General features: G+C 37.7%; 2 protein-coding genes across 6 annotated transcripts in view; both read right to left on the bottom strand.

Moving 5' to 3' along the window:
- Positions 1-8,197, bottom strand: part of qki2 (QKI, KH domain containing, RNA binding 2) — a 23,712-nt gene extending 15,515 nt beyond the window's left edge. For 2 of the 5 annotated variants that reach the window (XM_028029090.1, XM_028029089.1), the window contains exons 1-3: positions 7,617-8,197; positions 2,622-2,770; positions 161-277 (exon numbers count right to left, since the gene is read on the bottom strand). In XM_028029090.1, coding sequence (XP_027884891.1) covers positions 161-277; positions 2,622-2,770; positions 7,617-7,758 — 408 coding nt within the window. In that variant the 5' untranslated portion in view covers positions 7,759-8,197. The remainder of the gene's footprint in view (positions 1-160; positions 278-2,621; positions 2,771-7,616) is intronic. The other 3 variants (XM_028029092.1, XM_028029091.1, XM_028029093.1) reach the window with 2 other exon arrangements.
- Positions 8,198-16,358: 8,161 nt separating this feature from the next.
- prph2a (peripherin 2a (retinal degeneration, slow)) lies at positions 16,359-24,344 on the bottom strand. The gene is made up of 3 exons (XM_028029145.1): positions 22,952-24,344; positions 19,618-19,864; positions 16,359-16,724 (listed from the first exon to the last, which is right to left on the bottom strand). Exons 1-3 carry the CDS (start codon positions 23,530-23,532, stop codon positions 16,518-16,520), a joined length of 1,035 nt encoding a protein of 344 aa, XP_027884946.1. The 5' UTR covers positions 23,533-24,344; the 3' UTR covers positions 16,359-16,517.
- Between the last annotated feature and the right edge of the window lie 673 nt (positions 24,345-25,017).

Consider the following 25,017-nt stretch of genomic DNA (forward strand, 5'->3'; position numbering starts at 1 on the left):
ATCATTTAATAGCCAATCAAATGTGATACCTTTAATGCAAGTAAAAAACTATATTCCTGTATTTACGCTACTCGTTGGTCAGAGCTGACTGGTGTGTTGGACAGTATGTACATTGGAAGGTGAAAGTGTGCGCGCCTTCTGTGTTTTTTAAAATGTTTACCTTCTTCTTGTCTCTCATGGAGCCCTTTCCTCGCACCATAATCTTGCAGCCGGTCTCTGCCTCTAGCTGCTTGGCTGTCAGGCCACGTGGACCCAGGATCCTTCCTACAAAATTGAACTACACAAAAAGAGTAAAATATTACGAAATGAACAAGACTGCATAAGAAAAGTAGAGCTACGTTAATACCCCTCAGAGCAAAATTGTTTGTTTTTTAATGCATGAATTAGTACAATGATATATTTTAAGTTTGTGGAGCTGTAAAGTGTTTGTGTTAATAAGAGAGACAAAAATAGCTCATTATATGTGTGCTGGCTGGTGTTGGTGGCATGACAGGACACCGTCGTTCTCTTAACCTTATCTGTCACTATGGCTGAGTGATTAACTTGACAGGTGCCTCTCCGTGTGTGTGTTATTTCTTTGCCTATGTCTCTGTCGGCTTCTGTCATAACAATTGGTCAGCCTTGTCCTGCTTTAATTTTTCTGTCATATTCTCTCAAAGTGTTCTGAGGTTTACTTAGGTACTCATTGAAACCCATTCTGACCTCCTCTGCTCACTAAATTTAACCTTGATGTCAACGGTTTTCCAAAGCACTCCTGCGTGCGTCCTGTTAGCCTGCCGTCATGTGAATCAGGACAGCCCAGCATTGTAATGGGTGATTGGCGAGCTGATGCATGGAGAAAATCATGTGAGCCACGCAATGTGGATCAACCAGCTCATACTGAAATCCCTACAGTGCTGTGAAAAAGTATTTGCCCCTTTACAGATTTTTTCTGATTTCGCTTTCTTGACATTATAATTAGATGTTTCAGATCATCAAAATAATTGCAATATCAGAGAAATATAACAAGATCTGTTAGGGAAAAAAAGATTTTTCCGATGATTATTTAATTTTTGAAGGAAGAAAAAGCTATCCTAACTAATCTGGTAAAAAGGTAATTGCACCTAAACCCAATGTTAGCAGCAACAGCTGCCATTTATTGTTTGTAATAACTTACAGTTAGTCTTTTACATCACTGTAGAAGAATTTTGTTTCATTCTTCTTAACATTATTGTTTTAATTCAGCCCCAACATAATGTTTTTGATCAACAGTCATATTCAATCAGTTATTAAAATATACGTCCAAATGAGTCTCATTTGTTAGATTAAACAAACGATTTAAAAATATCAACCTTCAAGCAGGTGTTATACATACTTTTCATTAAGCCCACAATTCTGTTTTTGAAGATATATTTTTTTATTGGTCTGAAATAATTTTTTAATTTTAGATATCATGTTTTCATTAGCATTAAGAGGAAAATCAGAATGATGAACAGAAATAAAAATTTTCAAGCATCCACATGTGTGCAATTAATCAATACAATCGGTTTCACTTAGTAATAAAGTTCCTAAAACAAATGAGCTTTTCAATAATATTCTAAATTATTGAATGGCTCTGTAAATTAAATCCAGGCTTTGACTGGGCCACTCCCAAACTAAATTTCCTTCAGTTAGAGCGTTACTAATTACTACTGGTTTAATTAATAAACACTTTAAAACAACAGTAGCTGTGAGAAAGTGCTATACAGATAAAAATCAATCAACATTTGAAATATGAAAATATAAGTACAGCTGATGGCTTCATCAAATACAGCAAGTGATCCATGTCCAAAATATACAAATGTTCCAACAGTCATACAATCATCATCATCTTTGACTGCTGGGTTGATGTTTTCTTTTAGTTGAAAAGCTGAGTGAGATGTTTTTGCCTACTTCATGATGTCAAACAGGTTCTATCTATGCAATTTCTCAACTCTACAGGTCTAGCAGTAATCAGGCCTGCATTTGGTTGGTGAAACTGAACCAAATGTGGTTAATCTTGCATATTCATGATTTAATAAGGTGGCAACTACTTTTTCACATAGGGCTAGGTCCAGTCGAATTGGTTTTGCCCTTAATAAATAAACAAATTGTTCAAAACTTGCTTTTTATATTTACCTAAGGTTGAATTTTACATTAAAATGAGTTTGATGATCTCAAATATTTAAGTGTGATAAATAACCAAAATCAGAATGAAACTGTAAAGGGGCAAATACTCTTTTAAAGCACTTGTACGCTGTTGCGGTGCGGTTTAAAGTAACACAATTTAGATGACGTTTTTTTCAATAAAACATCTAGTGTTAACCTTAATCTCACAAATTATTTTATTTTATTAAATCTAATCCCAGTAGAGTCACTGGTCCTGATGCATTATTGACCCATATAGCTCTAGATTACATCAGTGGGTGTGAGCACAGATGATCTCAGAATGAAATCAGCTTTTAGATAAAGTTTAAAGTAAAACGTCCCCATGATTAACAGCCTCGCTGACTGTCTGGCACTCGTTCTGTAGCTTGGAAAGGATAAAGAGACAACAGACCAAGGTAAACAGAAGCTCTTCTAAAAAAAAAGGGGTCAAAGGTCTCATATTTTTGTCCACTCACATCGGGGTACTCTTTGACAGGCACGTAGAGTTTCTCCTGCAGCTGAGCAACAGGTCCGATGGCCTCGGGGAGCTCCTCCATGTCCCGCCCGTTGAACATGCCACCATTTAGCGTGTCGTTGTACATGTCTTTGCGCACCCTGCCGATCTCTTTGAGACAGAGATCAGAAAAAAAGAGAGGTTATGTTGAGTGAACTGAAGAGGTTTCACATTTCTTTCATCAGACTGTCCGCTGCTGAGGACGATGACTCACTGTCACCAGTATTAAAGGAAGCTCTGAGTGTGACAGCTGAAAGACGTACAGGAAAACAATCATAAGTATTCTGCACCACCATGTAGAATCTAACTGCTTTATGCTTCACAATTACCCCTGCAGCATTACATCTAATTTCCCTCCTATTCCGTTTTTTTCTCTCTTTAACTCTAACCCACAGGATATTAACCCCATTACTCTTTAAACAATGTGAGAAAAAAACATTCATTTTCTTTATTATTTATTCATTGTTTATTCATAGAACTTCAGGTTGACATTTAGGTGTTAGGTATGTGATATATTTTGAGGTATTTATATTTCAATACCACAAGAAAAAGTATTCAAAGCTGTCACTGCAAACAGCCAGAGCCACACAAAAGCACACAAAACAAACACAGTTCTAAAAATACAACATACCCACTATCAGAAAGCCTACTGCTCTAACATAGTTCCTCAGTTAGTGCTGCTGAACAGTACAAAGTAACAGCATTTAATCTTACTTTGAAATGTAAACACAACATTTACTGATAGAGTTGAACCAATCAGGTTTTTGTCAAGCCAATACCAATATTGTTTTTCCATTGCAGACTGACCTGCTGCTCCCGATTTTGACTGATTCTGTAGTCAGTCAAAATGTAAAACATTTTAAAAAGAGAGCTGCAAGGTCTCTGATTGTGGTAGATGTTTGAAATCATACAGAAAATTAAGGAGTAACTGGATTGGCCACAAACTGACTTTGACTGAACTAAAAAAATGCATCCAAGTACAAAAGTTACCACAAATTAAGGTTTTAAAACGACTTCAAACCAATTTTTCCTTTAGTTCAAATACCCTTTAATGAAATGCTACAACGAGTTAGAAGGGTTATTTCAGGCTGTTTCTAGAGAGCATTGCAAAAACTCTCCTCCATCAGTATTCTAAATTTTATACACAGTGTATCTATCAAAATAAAAAATTATGATAGGTAACATTTCTCATAACTATACAGTGTGCAGTGACCCCAGGCCTGTTTGTGGTTCAGTATTTGCAGATTTTTCTGTGGAACATAATGGCAAATTACTTGTGGCAAATTCTCCCAATTGCCAATTTTTTTTTAATATTTGAAAGAAAATATTTGAGAAGTTGAAATACCAAAGTGTGATACACCAGGAGCGCCATTCATTCCCCTTGGTGCTGATTGTCTGTATCCCCAAATAAGTAAGACTTCAGCTATTGGCTTCCACCTGTATTGCCAATATGGTTTCCACTGTGCACACTATATTAGGGTATAACTGGAGTTTGAATAACAAAAATAGTCAGTTATATGCATTTTCAGATGGGGGTTTAAGTATTTGGCTATGGTCCAAATAATAAATAACAAAAAAATAAATCAATGCCTATCTATCACCAAACTGATGTCAATTCCTGATTGACTGATCAGTGCATTGTGCATTTCAATGTCTTGATAATCTCACAGAGCTGAGAACGTATTAACAGTTCAAAAAGTAACAACTGAAACAATTGTAACTGTTTTTGTGGTTTGCAAACGTCATAAAATACTGATAATTGTAACTGTTTTCACAAAATATGCCTCCTGTTAATGCTAAATGAAATGGTTATCGGCCTTCCTTACTGCATGTCTCTTTTTATGTCAGGGTATCTACTCACAAACAGGAGTATGACTACCTTGAAGAATACTAACAAGGTTTCACAGTATTGCACTATAAGGTGGATTTTATTCCTGCATGCAGCTAAAATAACATACAATAGACTCGTAATATTTTTGCCTTTATGGAAAAATGTTACTAGATTAGACTTAGGAATATTACATGCTTATATCAACTGGTTAAGTAGCCAAACTAGCCACTGTGCCTGAGAGAAAAGTGTAGTAGACTTCTTTTACTCAGCTGGTAAGCAACATGTGGGGGAGGAGCAGTATCACTCTAACCTGAGTGTAACTCTGGTCACTTTTTCTTATATGTTTTTAAGCAAATTTTAATTCATATGAAGGTTATGACTGAAATTTGTTCCTTCCTACTTTAAGGCTAATATTTAGTTTTTTATTTCAATGAAATTTAATTTTAATTTGCTCTAGATTTCAAAGTAAAACCTATTTTAACGTAGAACCATGCTTCCTCAGCGATCAAGTCGGTGGCTCGACTTTGCTGCAGTTGCACGAGCCTAAACGAGACTTATTTTTGTCCGTCTGTGCGTTTTGTTTATGGTCGTCTCAATGACCGATGCTTGCCCCTGATACCTTTGTAATGACACTCCAGCGCAATAATAACTGACTACAGCACCACACAAACACACACAGCAGAATAGCTGCCTTGGGTCGCAAATATCATCTGACCTAAGCAGGCTGACACCAGGCACGTCTCCCGCCTCTCTGAGTGATAAGTCGGACCATAATAACTATGGTATGACACTATAATTAAAGCCACAGCCACAGTCACAACGATGATCCTCTAATAACCTATTCAGACCTGTCCCTAGTGAAAAAAAAGCAAACAAGAAAAAACAGCTATTAAAACACAACCTCAGACCTAAAAATCTGCACAGGAAAGCAAGGCCTGCTGTCACCCTTGAGTTAAAAGTAGCTACAGGAAAACAAGAAGTGAAAGAAGAACAAGAGAATCGGTCGAAAGAACGACCAATAAAGGAGTAGCAGGGGGGCAACAGCAACAAACTTTATCTCTACACTTAACCTGTCTGTGGATTAAATATTGAAGCAAAAAACGCTTTATTATTCACAATACCCTACATAAACTGTAGACTTTAGTAGAAAGATCTCATCCCTGAAGACAAAGCCATTTATACTGACCACGGGTGTCGCATTATCACGTGTGAGGGGTGAACATGCTCAGCTGTCAGTCCTCAAAGGCACGAAGCTGACCTATTTGTTGGGTTGTAGAGGTCGTCTGGCTATGGGAGTGACTCTGCTGTGTCATGAGACTTGTCACGGCGCACCAAGTCGGAGCCACTACGATCCAGATGCGCACCAACAGGCCTGTAAGTGGCCTGTAGCAACCATTCAAAAAGGGGAGTATACACTAAAACAGAAGGAAAGCTTGGGATTTGTGCTTACAAAGATATATGTATCTGTGTGTGATAATGTGTGCACCCACATCTGGTGAGATGCGGTGGATATCAACAAGTGGACTGTATCGGCAAGCTGTGCATGCAACATGACTCGAGGCCTTGTAAGAAGCTACAAATCAAATATTTTACACATTCACATGCTCTCGTTCCTGCACAGGGATGGGCTGCAGCATTCACATAAGCCTGCTCATTAGGTCACTGGGAAAGACTAACAACTGTCTGTTTGTTCCCATCACTGTGTGTGTGTGTGTGTACGTGTGTGTTGAAGAGAGAGAGACAGAGAGAAAGCAAAAGAGAGAAAGAGAGAGATTTGCTGTTCTTTTCAGTGTATCAGAAATCTCGCTTAAGAAACAGTTTTGCAAAACTATATGTATGCTTTGAATGAAAACAGTCAGGAGACAACTGATAGCTTATCACTGGGATCAGTTTTTGGGTGCAACTCTTCTGCTTCCAAGGATTCAGGGAGGAATCCTGATAAAGACCATTCAGTAATGGTCACTTTTAGAATAGTTACTTTAAGAATAAAATATTACTGAACAGAAGTACTTTATTGATCCCACTATTTCCCACAATTACAACCTTCACATTTTGTTAACTGCTGTTAACAAAATGTGAAGGTTGTAATTTGTAAATAGATAAAGATATTGATGAATGTAGACTGTAAAAAAAAAAGTGATTTGTGTTTAAAATAGAAATTAACCAATCAGTTATTTCTTGGCTGATACCAATTTTATATATTGTTTTAGGTCTGATTTGCTGATTGACACTTCAAATATTGCCCTGCTACTGTTTCTACAGTCTGAAAGTCAGAGAAAGCGTCAGAGTGATCGAGACGTTCTCAGAGAGTATAGTAATGCAGCGTTTCCCCTCCCCCACATGTTTCTGGGCACTACTGGTCAGCTAGCGGAAAGGCTTGAAAACATTTTTCCTTGATTACACAAAACACAAATGTAGTTGTCTAGTTGGGTGTTTAGTTTTATTTTATAAGTCATGTTAAATCTATGCATTGAAATCAAAACAAATGTTATGGGGTAACTTTATGGAAACTTTAATAACTATTATGTTATAATATTTTGGCAGCAGTGGGGAAAATTGTTGCCAAAGCTCAGCTAGGTCCTCCATATATTTTATGATACAGATAAACTAATCAGGTTTCTACTTGTCTATACCATTTTGTGTGTGGAGGGGGTTGGGTGTGGGCATGTGTGTGTGTCTACATAAGTTTGATTTTTGTGTGTTTTTCTTGTTAGACAGAACAGCTACACATAAAAGTGTCAAAACTGAGCTATGGATCCTTTGATTGACTTAGTAAGTTTGGAACCAACAGAAAACGAATAACAAGATCCCTATTTATACATCAAGACACACGCCCCTAAATATTATTTTTAAATCAAAAATTAAGTTAAAGCGCACGCTATTATTTGATGTAATATTAGAGAAATGGTTGGAGTACTTAGTATTGCTACGTTTAATTAATAGAAACTCAAACGTGGGATTTTTGGCTTTGATCTGCCAATAACAGAGCAGAAGAGGTCAGGTGAAAATTGTCCGATTCCGATCTGTGATTGATTGATTTGTTGGTGCAGCTGTAGTTTTCATGAAAGTGATGGGTTCGCTCCCCTTGAGGTTTGATCTGGGGTAACGCTGCTCAGGCACACTTACCTTCATCCAGCAGCCGCTCCAGATGCGTGAAGATGCCGCTGAAGTTGGGCAGGGAGCTCATCACCTTCCGGTCGTTCATCAGCTGCATCAGATAGTCCGGGTTGGACTTGGGTCTTTCCTTCACCTCTGTCTCCCCGACCATGGTTTTTGATTCGGGTGACCTAGCTAGCAGGGAAATCCTATCAATTTTTCTTTTAAATAAAAAGCGACGATCCCAGGGGAGGGAAGGGGGGTTCCACCAGCCACGACCCGCACTCTACCGGATCAGACTCAACTCTCAGCTCCGGGTACAGCGAACTGTCCTTCGGTTCGCGAGTCCTGTCCTCTTCAACGGTTCTCCCCCCCAACCCCTCGGCTCGGCTCTCTCCAGAGTTTTGAAAAAGTTAAGGGGGGAGTTTGGCACTTGTTTGACACTTCGGCCGCCTCCGTCTTGCACTCCTTCTGCTGCAGAGCTACCATCAACTGGTGTCCTCCACCTCGGCACAGTCGCTCGTGTCCGCCCGGTGTGTCGGTATTCGGCAGAGGGGGACCGACTCCCTGTCATATGATTACAGTACAGCACGAGAGGACTGCCGCGAGCGCGCAGCGCGTCGCCGATATCAGAGGGAGAGGGAAGGAGGAGGGGGGCTTGCGTCCCCCGCCCCGCCCAGCAAGAGACCTCATTTTCTGCCGCGCGCTCACGCACGCGAACACCCCACACTGTCTGTGAAAAAGCCCATAACAATATAACCGGCCAGTGAAGGTATGTCCACCTGTTCTGCAGCAGGCGCTGCCTGTCACTATTTTGTTATTTTCTTTTAGTAAAACTTAGGGACATTCAGCTACCAGAAACTGCGACATTAGGGTTTGGTTTAGTTCCTACAGCTTTAGATCTTTATTCATTTTATTACATCATTTTATTACAATGATTACATCATTAGTGCGATTTGGTACTGCAGTGTGAATATCCATTGAATTATGTTATATTTTCAATGTTACTACCACAAACTTAACAATTTTTTAAAAATGATCTACAAATGAAATCTGAAAAGTGTGGTGTATATTGTCTTCAGTGAAAAACAGTTTTGGAGGCCTAACCCACATATTCTCCAATGGGTTAAGGACTGAACTTTGACTGTGCCATTCTGAAATATGAACATGATTTGATCTAAATGTCAGCATGGGTGCTGACATTTAGATCAAACATAAGGCTAATTTTAGCCTTATGTTGTATGTCTAGGGTTGTTGTCCTGCTAGAAGGTGAAGCTTTACTCCAGTCTCAATTACTTTGCAGCCCACACATACTGTGTTTAGCTCCATTTATCTTCCCACAGAATGATCCTGCCACCACCATGCTTCACTCCGGTGAATAGTGTGTTCGGGTTGATGTGAAGAGTTTCGATTTTCGTCAGTTTTACACCATATAGGTTTTTTTCACGTAAAGCTAAAAAGGTCAGTTTTGACTAGTACGTTTTTTGACTATTTGCTAATTATAAGTTTTCTTTAAGTCATCTCTTGCTCTGGATTTTATTTATCACAGTAAAAATGTCTGAATTTAAAAAAGAATGCAGCATTTCTCCCATTTTAATCTGTAGAAATAAAAAAGAAGAAGAGTAAAGAAAAGCTAATTACCATGCTTCCTTTTCCTGCCATGTTCAACTTATGTGCTACTTAGAGTTGGTCCATCAAACAACTTGCAGTTGTGTGACAAAATATGCAAATCTCAATCAGTGAATACAAATGCATTTTGTTTTAATACATTTGTGGGTTAAATTCACAATGACATTTGCAGAAACAATATTTACATTTTACAAATTTAAATGCAATCAAATAAATCAACAAACATAATGCACCAAAAATTATGTCCTGTTAGAAAAAATTAAAATTATCCGACCTATCAATTTTGAATCAAAAATTGTATTCAGTTAGCTGTTAACTTTTACTTTTCTTTACTATTGTGCTTCTGTAATTTCACACAGAAAAATAAGGTCTGTGTAAGATTATTTGTTTATTTTTTATATACTTCTTTGGCTTGAATAACAAATAAAATATTAAATGTAAAAGTTTGTGGGAAATATTAGCGTGTTTGTGTCCACAAATTTTGTAAGAGTATGATTTGTTCCCTTTAGGCAAGAATTTGATCCTGAAAAATATCTGATTGGAGGTGAATAACATGGAGCTGAAGATTTCCACAAAAACTAAAAGATTTTATTTTTCCAGACCAAGAAAATTTTTCTTCTGAGAAAAAAACTGGAAAAACAAGCAAAAATTTTATTTTAAAATAATAGTTTTATCCATTCTTACTAATTGGTTGTTAAATAGCTTATTTCTTCAGCTTCTATGAAATAAATAAATCAAAACTTTAACCAGGATGATTTAGATGTAACTATCTATGTAGAGCAGAAAGCAATGGACGTAAATAAATGAGCGGTGAAACGACACTTGAAGCAAGTAGCTCCACGTCATAAAAAAGTTTTACTGTGTAGTTGTCCTTTTTTAGTCTTTACTGGGATTCCCGTCAAGGTGAAATTTAAACGTGGTATTGTTTACAGTGGTGTTACTGGTTTGTGATCCTGTTTGGCTGAAGAACCCGTTTCTCCACAGTCTCCGCTCTGAGAACATTTGTCCAGGATCCTGAAATAATACAACGGTGTGAGAGGTTGTGTTTGTTTTCTCTGGGTGGCTGCTGCAGCCCATGGGCTGTAGAAATGTTGCCACTGAAGGGGCAGATAGGTGCAAGGGTCTAAACTTAACTTGCTGCAAGTTACACACACACACACAGAGAGAGAGAGAGAGAGAGAGAGAGAGAGAGAAGAAGAAGATGTGCAGTGTTTCAGTGTATGCCTTGGGATAAGCTTTTTATCATTCACTGCTGCGCCTCCCACCAGGTTGCTATCCCTTGTCCACTGTTTGACTCAGGGCATTTCAGCTTGTAAGACTAAACTTATCTTGGAGGTCATCAGGGTGTGGGCGCGTGTGTGTGTATGTGTGTCAGAGCAGTAGGAACGGTAACAGGACAGCAGAGCTGGTAATGGCTGGTCAGCTGGTATGGCGAGTATTCAGGGCGGGGGCAGTGCATTGTCCTCTCATAGCTCCAACAATGCCCTTCTGAGCGGACCACACATCTACCAGTCACGGGCCTCTCTTTTCCCTCTCTCCCTCTGCTTTTCTGTCTGTCTGCCATGGTCACTGTAAAGTGAGGCGTGTGAGCTGCGTTCCCTAACCTCCGCCTAAGACCTCAAAGGAAGCACCTGACACACATCGGATCACACCATAGATGTTCATTTGCACCCTGGATTATTGATGCATATGCATTTGTGTTGACATTTTCTGCATGACTTACAAAATGTTCACATTTTGTCATGTTTCAGCCACAGACTTCAAAGGGTTTTATTGGAATTTTATATACCAGATCAACACAAAATGCTGCCTCCAGTATGTGTCGCTGCAAGCTAAGACACTTTTAAACCTCACAGTGTTTATCCCAAAAAAGTTCAGTTGGACCTCGAATGAGTTTTGGCTAACTTTAAGCGTGACAGCTTTCAGCATTGTTTTACAGAAACTCTGCAGCTCCTCCTGTGTCATCATGGATCTCTTGGTTGTTTGTCTAATTAATGCTCTCCTTCCCAGCCTTTCAGTCTAACTGGATGGTGATATCTTGGTAGGTTTACGGTTGTGCCATACTATTTTTCTCTTAGATGTTGGACTGATCACTGCTCAATTAGTCGTTCAATGCTTAGCACAGTGTTTTACAACAATCCTGCATTAAACTTCTCCAAAACGTTATCCCTGATCTGTCTGTTGCCTCAAAGTCTTCATGATGTGGTTTCTTCACTGATGTTCTCTAACAAACCTTTGAGGCCTTCACACAAGAGCTGAATTTATACTCAGATTAAATCACACAGCGGTGGACTGTACCCACTAAATAAGAGACTTCTAAATGTAATTTAACTGTCTTGATTTTATTTAGAGGTAACAGGGGGAAGAGAGCTAAAACACGCATATCACATTTTTCAAGTTGATATTTATAAAAAAAAATAAAAGCATGTTTCCTTTTCCTCACTTTACAATTACGCAACACCTTGTGTTTGTCTATGATATAAAATCCCAATGAAATACATAGTTCAAAATGGATGAATACTTCTAGACTGGAGAGTTAAAATAAAATTCTTAATTGTCAGTTAGGATGGAGGTAAATAAAACAAAAAACTAACATAATAAATAAATCTGATGTCTCTTTGGTACTGGAATCCTGAAAAAAAGCACTAATTTTCTGTGAAATATTTCTAAAGTATTTCATCATTCATTTGCATTTTGTCTTTCCTGTCTTATAGGTGAGATGAGATTTACTCCTCTTTACTTACAATGTTTTTGTTGACGCATTAAAATGCACCTTATAAAAAAAATACATTAATATTGAATAAATAACCAGATAATTATGTATTTTGTAGATATTTTATTGAGATATAATTGATCAATTATGTCTGGAGTCATTATAATTATTAAAATCGTCATAGGGAATTTTTTACCCCTCAAAGAACTTAATTTAAATGCTAATCAAAAGATTCGTCTTCTGTGAAAGATTTTTTTTTATTATTTGAAGTTATTTTTTATCATCTAACTAAAAGTGATAAAAGTCAATTATATCTGATAAGGGTTAGCTATAAATGTTGTATTTCTAAAGTTTGAATGAGTGTGTACGGAGCAGTCAGGTAACATCATGATGAAAACACGCCCTCTTGTGGCTTCTGATGTCTCTGAATCAGTTCTGACTGGATCTTCCATCTAAATAAACAATAAACACTCCCAAATGTTTCACAAAGGAGATATGTTCGAGTCTTGGAGGGTGAATGAATTAGATTTGCAGTGATGCGATCATAAAAAAGCCTCAAAAAGGGAAAACACAAACAGGTTAGTGTACAGTAAATAAGCATATAAAATTACACGCACTTACACATGAACGAATGTCAAAACCTTACATACAGTTACAAATGTCATTTAATTTTTACTTTTATTGATTCCTTTTAACTTTTACTTCGGTAAAGGTTTGTGTTAAAGTGGATCTACAGCTGTTAGCTCTCTGTAGATCCACTTTAACAATGTGAAGAAAGTTGGATCTCAGGAGGCATAGATTAAAACAGAAGAAGTTCACGACTTTTGCAAAGTACTGTAAATTACATCAATTAGTCTTGAAAGCATTACAAAACATTTCCTAAAGCTTTAGGACTCTAGTGAGCCACAGTATAAACTGCTATCCACAAAATCTTGATGGTCTCAAAGACTTTTGGAAAATTATTTTCTGGACGTCTAATACAAAAATGTAAGTTTTTGGAAGGTATGCAACCTGCAACATCTGGAATATAACTAACTGTGTTTCACAAAAAGATCATCCCAACACTAAAGCATGATGGTGGTAGCGTGATGCTCTGGGTATGATTTGCTGTTTTAGAACCTGGATTAATAGAACGATTAATTCTGTTCTGGAGATTTTCCGGTCTTCACTTTGTGCCCTTAAGCTCAAGCACAGCTCCAGTACATAGCAGGACAGTGATCCAAGGCACACCAGCAGGTCCGTGGCTAAAAATTAACAATCCAATATTACGGTTGGGAGCGGTCTAGTCAAAGTATTACTCTTAAACAGGGCATTCATGCTTAAAATCCTCCAAAGAGGCTGAATTAAATCAATTCTACATAGAGTGGGCCAATGGTCAGTGACATAAAAGGTTATTTGCCAGAAGCAATAAATACTAGATGGTAGATGTTGCGACCAAAGTTTGGTACAAGCAGTTATCAGGTTTGGAATTGGATGGGGCCAGTTTGGTTGAAAATGACTTTTCATAATAGATTCTTAAGTTTAAAAAAGAAGAAAACAATGGGACTCCACAAGAGAGCAAATTCTTTTACACAGCACTTTTACCAAGCAGAATAAGACTGTTTATTCACCTTTTAGCTGGTTTTACACCTTATTTTCCTTTCATCTTTCCCTGATCTTCACTTTCTCTTGCCTTGTCTTGCAGCGTCTCCTCCTCCCTGTTGTGAACAGGACCTCGCCCGTTCACCTGGCTGAGGGGCTCAAGCTAATCTCAAGCCGATTAGACTTCTTATCTGCTCAGCTCTGGTTATGTGCTTTGGTCCAACAAAAATACTGCGCAGAGTTGGGCTCCTCACCATTCCTGCTGACTCTTCACGCCCCTCCCCGTGTGCTCTCAGTAAGCCACACCAGCTTTGATATCAGGGCCTCTCATTCCTCGTGGTGGGAGTTTACACAAAATGTGGATCTCAGCTCACATGCACATGTTATTAGTGGATTGAGTCTGAAGAGGATGGATAAACAGGACCATGCTAGTTATTATTTATCAATATCTAGGCTGAAAGGATCATGGGTTTGTTATTTGCATGCTGTGAAGTCAAATCTTACGCTGCAGCAGATTTAAGGCACGTTATGCTTGAAAATCAAGAGAGTCGGCAGCTGCATTGTGCATTTTACACACTAAATTGACCAGTAGAAGTATGTTTACGCTTTAGGACACTCTCATGCTCTGACACAAGACATGTGAAAAGTCATCCCATGTCCATGTGAAAGCAGTAATACCATAATTACCCTTATCCTATTGCCTTAATCAGGAACCCTGGGGCACTTGCAGTATGGCTTCCCTGACCGTTTCAGGTCTCTGCACTTTCAAGGTCGGGACAAAACACCAAGCTGTTGTTTTACAGTCAGATCATATCTCTAAAATCCTTTATTCATTTACATGTTCTTGGTTTATCTACATAAACACACAAAGTCAAAAATATCCCTTGGGGGGGGAAAAAAAAGCAAATTTAACATAGAATTCAATATTTAACTTAAGTACAATATGTATCTCTTTTTAAAAAAAAAAAAAGTAGAATATTTTCTACACTATTTACAAAGATCCAGTTGTTACAATATACATACATACATGCAAGCATACATACATACTGTATGTTTCAATAAATAGATACAGGACAGGGGTCAGGAGGCCAAATTTTAGCTGCCAATTCACTCTAAAATGCTTCACTTCAGGGCACACCTCCTGATTCTCATCCTTCGCTGCCCAAACATTCACAAATTAGTCACTTAATTCAGATTTCTTTCTCCACGTGAGGAGCCTATCCAGATTTTAAATGTGGTCTAGAGTACGAGTATCTTTGGAAGGGCAAGCTATGGGTTGGTGGGTATGTTTTTTTTTGTCTGTCATAATGTTATAGAATGTTTTTTTTTTTTTATTATAACTCTGTGCATTCGGATGGAGATAAAACTAAAAAGCCAAACTATGAATGTGTTTAGATATAAACTGTTAAGCAAAGTTGGATCATGAGTTTTGCAATAGAACGGAAACCCAGTGGGAGGTTTCTATCTTTTATATTCTTACGTGTACTGATTAATTCATTCAAGAATGAACCAGTTCAATTGTAGGAAAGTTATCATGTACAGATGCGGACACATTTGTTGGCCATCCTGGTAAAGACGTCAAAAAAGCCTCAAGATTTATTAATATGTTATTGCAGTAGCATAGACTATCACCGAAGAAATTTAGAAACATGCAACCTTCAGAAGTAGAAAAACGAAACTAACAACCCCTTTAAAAATAAATGAAATCAAATCATTTTTACGAATACTTGCTTTTTAAAGTCGAACCGAGTTTTTAAAAAAATGTATAACTAGTAATACATAACCTTCTGCTTGCCTGGGATTGTGATGTGACACGGTGACCCATTTCTCTTAGGCACTCTTCAAATGGGAAAGACAAGAGAACATGCCAGTAAAGCAAAGCAGATGTGTGTAGATCCCCTTAAATCAGGAAATAGCTACAAGAAAATAGATACTTACCTAAATTTACCCAAAATTAGAGTCTAAATTAAAATCTCTAAAGCCCATTCTTAAAGAGATGCAGAGCTCTCAACATGCCAACTTGTTGTTTAAGAGGCATCCCAAGAAAAAGTCCTAATATTGTGTAAAAAAGCAGATCATGCTAATCTGTAACTTTAGCATGATCTGCTAAAGTTACAGATCATGCTAATCTGCCTTGGTCAGATGAGACCAAGAGGGAGGTTTCTTGCAACAGGTGCTCCAAGTGGGTCTATTTTGAAACAGTAAATAATAATAAATACAAGGGACATCTCCTAAAAGCCTGTCAAAGTTCAGTATAGGATCTGTGAGGCCGTGGGCTGCTATGTCTTCCAAAAGCCCCTGGAACCTTGTTGAAGTTCACTGCATCATGAACTCTTTGAAATGCCTTATGAAACAATATGCTGGCTTCAGCCAGAGACTGGAAATGGGTTGCCACTGGGTCTTTCAGCAGGACATTGAGCTATAACATATGCCCATATCAACACAGAAATGATTCACCACATACAAAATCAGTCTTCTTTGATGGCTCTCTCAGTTTCCAGAGCTACATTATACAGAAAAGTTATGAGTTGAGCTGAAGGTGGAGAAGCATAAGAGAAAACACAGGACTGTTGATGAAGACTGATGGATGACAAAACATAGTGCTTTACTGCACTGTAAAGCCATCTATTCTTTAAAAGTTCAAGTTAAAATTCAGATCAATTACAAAATGTATACATGGCTCAACTTGGAAATCTGAAGTTAAAGTAAATCAGTAACTGCAGGGGCACCAAAAACTCTGCCATTGTTTGTTTAAAAACTGTTATTTTTAAAATGTTTTCTGACTGTATTGAAGTTAAAAACATATTTTTTAAAATAACATTATCAATGTGAAATTATACTGCAGAAATTTTAAAAAATCAATTTATTTCGAAAGCTTAAATCACTTTGTTTTTATCAGATTGGGTGAGTTGGTGGAGCTGGAAAATAAAGTCTGGTAGAAAATGTTCTCTTGTCATCTCCACTTCAGGTGGAAGTTTTCACAGTTTCTGCAGGTGGCTGGAGTTTGTTCAGCTGACAGTAGCGACGCCCTCCTCACCCCCTTCCTCCACCTTTGCCCCTTTCCCCATGGTTTTCATTTTAGCCATGATGTCAGTGAATGTCTCCTTCACTGTCTTCTCCAGGAGGAAGCCCTCGCTCTCGCTCTCCATGTCCTCCGGGTTGGCCAGCGTGGACAGGGAGGTGTCAACGTACTGCAGGCCGATGGTCACAGCAACCTGCAGAGGGTCAAGAGTACCAGTTGAGTTTAAATATGAGTGTGACTGTAGCAGGATGGCAAATATGAATATAATGAGTTAACATATGTGTAATCCACTACTTGATGCAGTTTCTCATTGACAACCAAGAAAGGCTATTTCTCCCAGCCGGCACCAGTCACTGCTAAGTCAGATGTGTTATCATGAAACTGAACTGAGGCAAAGCAAACAACAAAGCCTGTATGAATCAAATACATTTAGTTTTGGAGGAACTTTTAGAAACAATTGTTGACACCATCTGTAATCTCTAAACGTTTTTGGAGACATTAGTTTTGAAGATGACATTTCAGGTTTTGGAACTCAATCTCCCGCAGATTGACCCATTACTTCATCTCTGAACCCACTGTCTGTGTCAGCACAGCGACGGTTGCATAACTTGATTCTGGAAATCCTCCAAACATGCCACTGAAAAGCTCTGCATGTTGCCTAAATCTGTATATTTAAGACAAGTGATCTCCTGTGGGGTTTAAAGCAGAGAGATGTTATCTAAATGGCTCTATTTACAGTCTCTGCTCGATGATGATTCATAACATACCTGGTATTCATAGACTTCAAGGATTTATCTCTACAAGTTCATTCTAAAAGCCCAAAATGACTTTGGTCATCTTGGCAGCAAACCCAGAAGAGAGATCTCAAGTGAGGTTAGATCCTATATGACTGCTAAAGATTACAAAGTTTGCAGGTTGGTATTACTAGCGAGGCCAGAAGAAACAATATCAAGGTAAATTGGATAAAGGTGTTTTGGAAGCAGGAGAAGAACAGGAAGAAGGAAACAAATGACAAAAATATCAAGTGGATCAAGGCCTCTGGTGTCCAAATTACTAAAATCTTTTCTCTCTTTCCTTACGATGTCCTTTCTTCACAGGGCTGTTCTTCGGCTGGTAGTTCCTTTACGTTTTCCTTTGTGTTTTCTGTTATTTTAAGTGAGGTTGGGTTGGGAGAACCTTAAGCTAAAACATACTTATAAGTAGATGACACTGTCATTTTTATAGTCACTCAAACCCTCCTGAATCAGGCTGTGGAGCTTTCACATGTCCATTATGCGCTGACTGTTTTTTGCTTTTTTTATTGCTCTGTTGTAACAGTTTAATCTTAAATGTTGTGTTGTCAGTCGTTACAATTAACTTAAATAATTAAAACAGTCTGTGTTTTAATTGAATGGATCTATATCAAGAGGTGAGTGACACAACTCTATGTTTGGTCACTGTTTTATTCTCTATGTTTATAAATTAGTTATAAATGAAACATGGAGCAACAATAGCTAAATTACAGACTGTTTCCACAATAATTTATAAAATAGCTTTCTTCTCAAAAGCAGCTGAGAGTGGAAAACCCATAGTCCACATGGTCTTAAATTTGGCTGTGGTACTTTTACTGAAAGCTGTTTAATCCATGCAGCAAACACTTTTGAAGCAACGCGTCCTGAATTCAAAACAGACCAAATTTAGGACTTTCACTTTCATTAATCCTCATTCTGTTAAGGTTGGAAAAGACTACTTGCATTGATTGATCACATGGATGCTTGTAGAAATAGCCGTCTGGAACGCTTATGCATTTGGACTGTACAGTATTCAACCGTTTCAACTGCATGACTTGTATCAGGCTGTCGAGTTGTGTGCGATCATGCGAGACCATAGCGAAAAGCATCAGAAACCATAATGGTAGCAACTTAAGCCTATAGCGTGTTGTGTTTCGCGTAGCTGTGTTTCAAATTCCTCAAACGAGTCTCTTTCCTGAGTTGAAAAAAAAATACAAAAAAGCCAAGCTAAATATCTATTCTGATGGTTCACATGTAGTGTGTTTGAATATAATAAGCATAACGTGTTTTTATGACAATCTTGCTACAAACTAAAGAAAAGGAAAAGCTCAGAACTACTTGAAACACTCCTTATGGATAATGCCTGATTTCTAGAATTCATTCAACCCCTCAATAGGACTAACCCAGCAAAGTATTTACCAAGTCATTAGAAATACTTACATTCTTTACTTTTAATAAATAAATATATTGGAAATTTGAATTTATTGTGCTCAATAAAGTTTTAATAAGCACATGTCATCTTTATTTTTTTCTATATAATCTATCTTGCATGACTGTAGGCAGTTTCCTTGTACATTCTCAGTGAAATTGAGTCTAGAAATTTGAAATGAAGCCTTATTGCATTGTGATGGTAGCCTCTGTTTAGGCCAGCAAAGCTGACCAATTTGAGCAAATGTCTTTATTCAGGAGGACGGAGACTCTGAACACATCTACTGTCATAGCTTTGCAGATGACACTTAGATCTACAAATGCTTTAAGTGAAACAATTTACTAAAATATATTCATATATATTTTATGGAGGACAAGCAACTAAATCTTATTTTTATTTCACTCATCCTCCAGGATATACAGTCTATGCTATCTATGAATGCCCCATATTTAACTGCATAATCTTAATAATAAAAAAGTAAGCAATTTCAACAAAGTATATTCTACTCTATACATAAACTTACAACATAAAGTTTACATAATTGTAATTGTTTATAATTAACAGGTTATTTAACTGATTGTAGAACAGCCTTCTATCAATATATGCTTATTTATATCTACTAATCTATTAACAATAATAATCAATATCCTTCTTTTCCCCCATTTTACATAATTCAATATATGTGTTGTGTGCAACTAATCTTTTTAAATTTGTCATTCGTGAAGACTTATTTCTTTTAAAAATATAAATAACTCTGTGAAACAAACAAACCAAGACTCAGTTTAGTCTCTCCTAGTAAATTCCAGAAAAATCAGTAATATAAAAAAAAACACCAACATGACAAAATTATTATATTATTTAAAATTTTGTATTTTGGCACTGCTAACCTCCAGCATAGTGACCAGCAGCACTAGAGCTCCGATGGTATTCATTATGCCTCCGTAATAAGACAGCAAGGCGTCCCGACAGCCACGTCTCCACACGTTCAGCTCCTCGGTGTAGTGGTCATAGCTGTAGTGAGCGGAGTTGTTGGTCATCTGGTATTGGATGCAGGGTCTGGGGGAGCTGGGGTTGCAGCAGCTGAATGGGACTCCGTCCATCAAATACTGTCCATCCACGTTGCTCCCGATTCGACTAAGAGGGCAAAACAAAGGTGAACGTGAGATGAGGGAAAAAGCTCAAGAACTTTCCATTCTTTCTTTCAGTGTGGGAGGAAAAAATACAGACAGAAACTTTTACAAAAGTGTAATAAACTTCCTTGATTTAAAGAAAACATCTTTCTAGTCCAATCATTACCAATCATACCCTAATTTTGTACATTTTCAGGTTACACATGTAACCTGGGTACAACTTGTGACATTGTCTGTACAATATGTTGCGCAGTAGGTGGCACCAGTGTGTATCAGATATCAGATGTGACACCAGTGTGTCAGATACAAAACAATCCAAAAGTCCAAAGAAATGAAGTAGCAAAAGGGAAAAAGACCATTTCGGAAATTACTTACTTGGGTCACACAACCAGCTTTGGGTGAATTCATCCTTTCACCAATTCATACAGATGTATTATGTTTTTGTCCATTTCTCCTTTCATTTGGTATCTGTCATAACCAGGTACTTTGTTTTTGATTGTGGATGAATATTTTCATGTCATTACCAATCATAAAGATACTTAAATCTTAGATATAGTATCTGAAAACCTTTGGTAATATTCTGCTGAAATTGATCATATACTGTAAAATCTTGTTGATTATCACTGATCAATTCAAAATTACTCAGAAGGGACCTTTTGCTGGTAGGAATTATTTATTGGAGTCATAAAACCACATCTTCATGTGGCAAACCATGTTAAATTGCAGACATTACTTTAGGTCCTCAGTTGTAAAAGTTTGTACAAAACTTGTCTCTGGTTGGCACATAATGATGCACGGTCGAAACAAACTTGCCAGACAGCTCCAAAAAGTCAATTATTAAATAGCTAAAAGTCCAAAGGTATAACATGCATCCACAAAAACTAAACTGATAAACAATGGTTTCAGAATATTACTATAAAATGATTAGTTTGCTTGTGGTAAATGGAAGAGTTGCAAAATGGAAGCACACATTTGTAAAGTAAATAGATTATCCAGAGTTATTTGTATTTATTTTGGTTCTTAACCTCAGTTCAATCATTTGACTCTGACGACATGTCGTACCTGACGTTTTTGGGTATGAGCAATCAAAACTACATAAGTAGGGAATTGCAAAGAGGGGAACCTTTGTTTATTCAGGATATGAACATGAGAGGTTTATTTCCTATAATAGAGAACACAATGTTTTGAGGTCAATGAAAGTGTTAAGCTTTTGAGGGCTACATGCTGTAGTCTAAAACAACAACAACAAAACTATCTAAAAATGGAGACTTCAGAGTCCTTATTCAAAAATATATTTAACCAAGGTAATCGAAATGAAATATCTTTGAATTTGATAGTCATTTTTCACGTTGCTCCATAATATTTATTATTGTGTTTACCATGTGCATGGTTTGAAGAACTAGAGATCAAATTTGTGGAAAAAAACTCCTGCTACTCATAGCGTCTCAGATAGCATGCAGATAGATAAATAGCTGCAATGAATTGCAAAGCAGTCAGCTAAATGAGTAAATCTGGGTCAGAGATCATTCTCAGAAGCTGATCTCATCTGTGACTGATAGTAGTAGGTCAATGGAAAGCCAAGTGAAATTGGATCACAAAGCATCAGTTATTTACAGAAACTTCCACATTCTAATAGCACGCAAACAATCATGCCCCAAATCGCACTTTAGTAAGAGCTCCCCAGAGTTAAAGGAAATCTATAGTGCATATAAAGAAAGTTTTTAATTCAGATAAAGCTACCAGAGGTTGCTAGTAACTAGTTACATTTACTCAAGTGAAAAAATAAAGTACTTCCAGGTAGTTTGAGAGCACCATACTTTTCACCTTAACTTGGGTTATATTGTTATGACATAAAGCAATTTTTACCTGGATAAAATGTCTGGCAACTGTATCAATCTGGAGTTACTTCACTGAATGAGGAGCAAATACATTTACCCAAAGATGTACAAGAGACAAGTACATACTTACAAGTTATATTAAACTGAGTATTAGGTTAAAAAAAAATAAATAAATAAGTGTTTCATCTGCCAAAATTTATTTTGTAATTATGTTATTGATTTGTTATTGTTCTATTTTGTTCTTTTTTACCTTTTTTTTGTATTTCTTGAGGATGTCAAGTTACAATTAAAATTACAGCAATGCAAACAATAAATATTCAAAAGAGTGGGTGGAAGTATAAACTTATTAAAACTCATCCCTTCTCATGTTTTTAAAATATGAGAATTTATACCTAAGTTTACATTTTCCTGTCTGACTACATCATATTTAAATATTAAATCAGATGTTATGATCATTTACCCAACTCTGGAGTAGACTTTCTACAAAATACTTTTTCACTATTACTTGAGTAATTTCTTGGATGACTACTTTGTACTCATGTTGAAATAGCTCTACTCTTCCTTGAATACATTTTTTGCCTACTCTGCCTATCTCTGGTTACTACAAATATGCTATTTACAGTGACAGGATTTGAAAAGTAATAAAGGTCTCTAATGGGATCATGATAACTTTGACCATTCAAAAAGTCTGTGGGAAATTAGGTGACGTTAAACAATAAAACAAATGTGCCTCTTGCTCTCCTTCCTGTCGATGTTAAAGTCTGACATTGAGCAGTGCTATTCTTGGGCAGCTGCTGTCAGGTCTTTGCAGATTGGAGAGGACACTCATTCTTGAGGGACATGTAATCCTGTAGATTAAACACTAATTATGCCCCAGGTTTCAAAACTCTCCCTTTCTCATTTGTTAATAAAGGGTGATTGAAACAAACCAATCATCTACTGCTGGATTGTTACAACACATATTAAAATCTTGCAAGTATCATCTTAAAATGTATATTTTTGAAAACTTTCACTTTAACAACCCTACATAATCTTACAAACGCCTGGTCCTTCCCGGCTGCCAGCACTGCCCAGATGTGTATTATTAGTATTGGGAGCTGATGAATGCCTGTGATCTGACCTATCCCAGCTGTAAATCCGCTTATACCCAACTCAACATAAACAATCCCAAACACTATCGACTCTGCAGGATTTGAGCTTGTACATTAAGGCTAATAAAGAGCTAATTTAGGAGTTTAACTCTTTACACTCACTCTTTGACTTCCTTTGCGCTGAAGTCCAGGTATCGATTGCTGACCCACTGAATCTCAAACCAATCCCTGTAGTTATCATTCCCACAGCAGCGAAACTCCATCTGCATCAGGTCCAGGGTCCTCTTCATGTAGCAGCGTCCTGGCGTGTCCGTGTCCTTGTAGTATTTCATGCCATTCTTCAGACCCTCGGCCAGGGTGAACTGCAAAGGGATCCTCATTATAAAGCATAGCAGGGAGGTGACAATAAGGAGGGCATTGAACCCCACGCAGAAAACCAAAAAGGTCTTTAACATTGGTTTCCATTTTGCAAACTTTGTAGGGTCCAAGGAGTCATAGCAAACTTTGCCTCCGAAGGCATTGATACCACAAGCTATAAGACCCATAGCTATGAGCACATTGGGCAAGAAGTGGCTCTCATTGTTGTCCATAAGTTCTGAGCGCTTTCGCAGCTCAATCTTGAAGAATAGGCCCAAGCTGAGCACAAGAATACCAGCCAGTACAGCAAACCAGTACATAAACCAGACCGTCTGAGCAAGCTTCACTCGCTTCTTCAAATCAAACTTGACTACCAACAAAGCCATTGTGCAAAGTCCTTTGTGCCCTTTGTGTCCTTGCTACTGAAGAAGAGAGCCAAATGGTGTACGGTTGCAGGAGATTCAAGGTTTCCACACTCTACTTAAGTTTTAGAAATGTTCCTTAATAAGCCAACCTGGGGTTCTTGTTTCCTTGATGCTTGTTTATCAGGATTTCCTCAAGATAGTTGACAGACATGAGAATCAACTCAATGTAGAATCCATCCCACAGCAAAGAAACAAAGGTAAGGTAATTCAGCCAGACCTCACAGTCTTATTTTTTCAAAACCATCTCCTTTCCCATTGTGCCAGACAAAAATAAGCTCATAAAGCCCAACCTCACCAAAATTGGGTGGTTTTTTTTCTTTTCTAAACAAACAGGTGAGGCTAATCCTGATGCAGCGTTCTCCCAGAGACGCGGAGGATTGCTGAAGAAGCTAATGATTAAACTCAAAGTTGCTGTACGTCATGCTAAGCCTCTGTAAGCAACCTGATCCAATTAAGAGAGCAGAAATCCCCCCCACACACAAGATGAACCTGATCATAAGCTGCTGCCAGGGGCCATAATTGGTTTGAGTGTTCACGTGGTTATGTCAACCTTGATGGAGCACAACAGGAGCCGGGAGACTCACAAAGATCACGAACACAACAGAAGTGATACAACTGGAGTATGTTTATGAATGGGTTTAGGGTCCATATTTTCATTAAAACAAAGATGCTCGCTTAAACACATCAGGTTCACACATCAATGGCTTCAGTGTAAGAGTCACTGCAAGTCAATTTTGTGGCAACTAAGTCTTTTCATGACCAGTCAACCTATTTTCAGGCAATATATTAACAGTCGTGCAGTCCTGCAGTCTTGGATGTTTCAGCGTCAAAGCCTGCTCCAAGATGCATTTTTCAGATAGTGAGTTTGGGCATCAGGGCTATATATTACTCATCCCACCAACCATCTCATCTTCAAGGTTGACCTCTAGGATTATTTGCCACTAACTAGTTACAATAACACTCTAGGAGAATTTAAAATAATAAAATTAAGACTGCACATCGTCTTGAACTTAACATGTAAGCCATGGTGTGGCAGCTTCATGCTCTGGGAGTGCTATTCTTAAGCTTTATTCAGCTGGATGGAGCTGAAAGAAAGACAATCCTGGAACAAAACATGTTGGTGGCTGCAAAGACTTGAGACTAAACTAAAAGGTTCACCTTCCAGCACGACAAAGACCCATCATCAGAGCCACAATGGAGAGGTTTAGATCAAAGGGTCTTGATGTTCACAGTCACCCGTAATCTAATGAGATTGACGTATTTTACAAAAGAGAACGTGCAACAATGTCAGTCTTCAGGTGCACCTTACCTCACCTATTTACAGTTGCAAAAATAAGTTAGACACATTTTAAGTTAAACTATTCCAGTCTGGTGCATGAAGTGTCACATGCAACACGTCTTAACCTCACCCATTTTCTGACACTCTATGCAACACTGACACAAAAG

The sequence above is a fragment of the Xiphophorus couchianus genome, chromosome 10, assembly GCF_001444195.1.
Source record: "Xiphophorus couchianus chromosome 10, X_couchianus-1.0, whole genome shotgun sequence".
Classification (NCBI taxonomy): domain Eukaryota; kingdom Metazoa; phylum Chordata; class Actinopteri; order Cyprinodontiformes; family Poeciliidae; genus Xiphophorus; species Xiphophorus couchianus.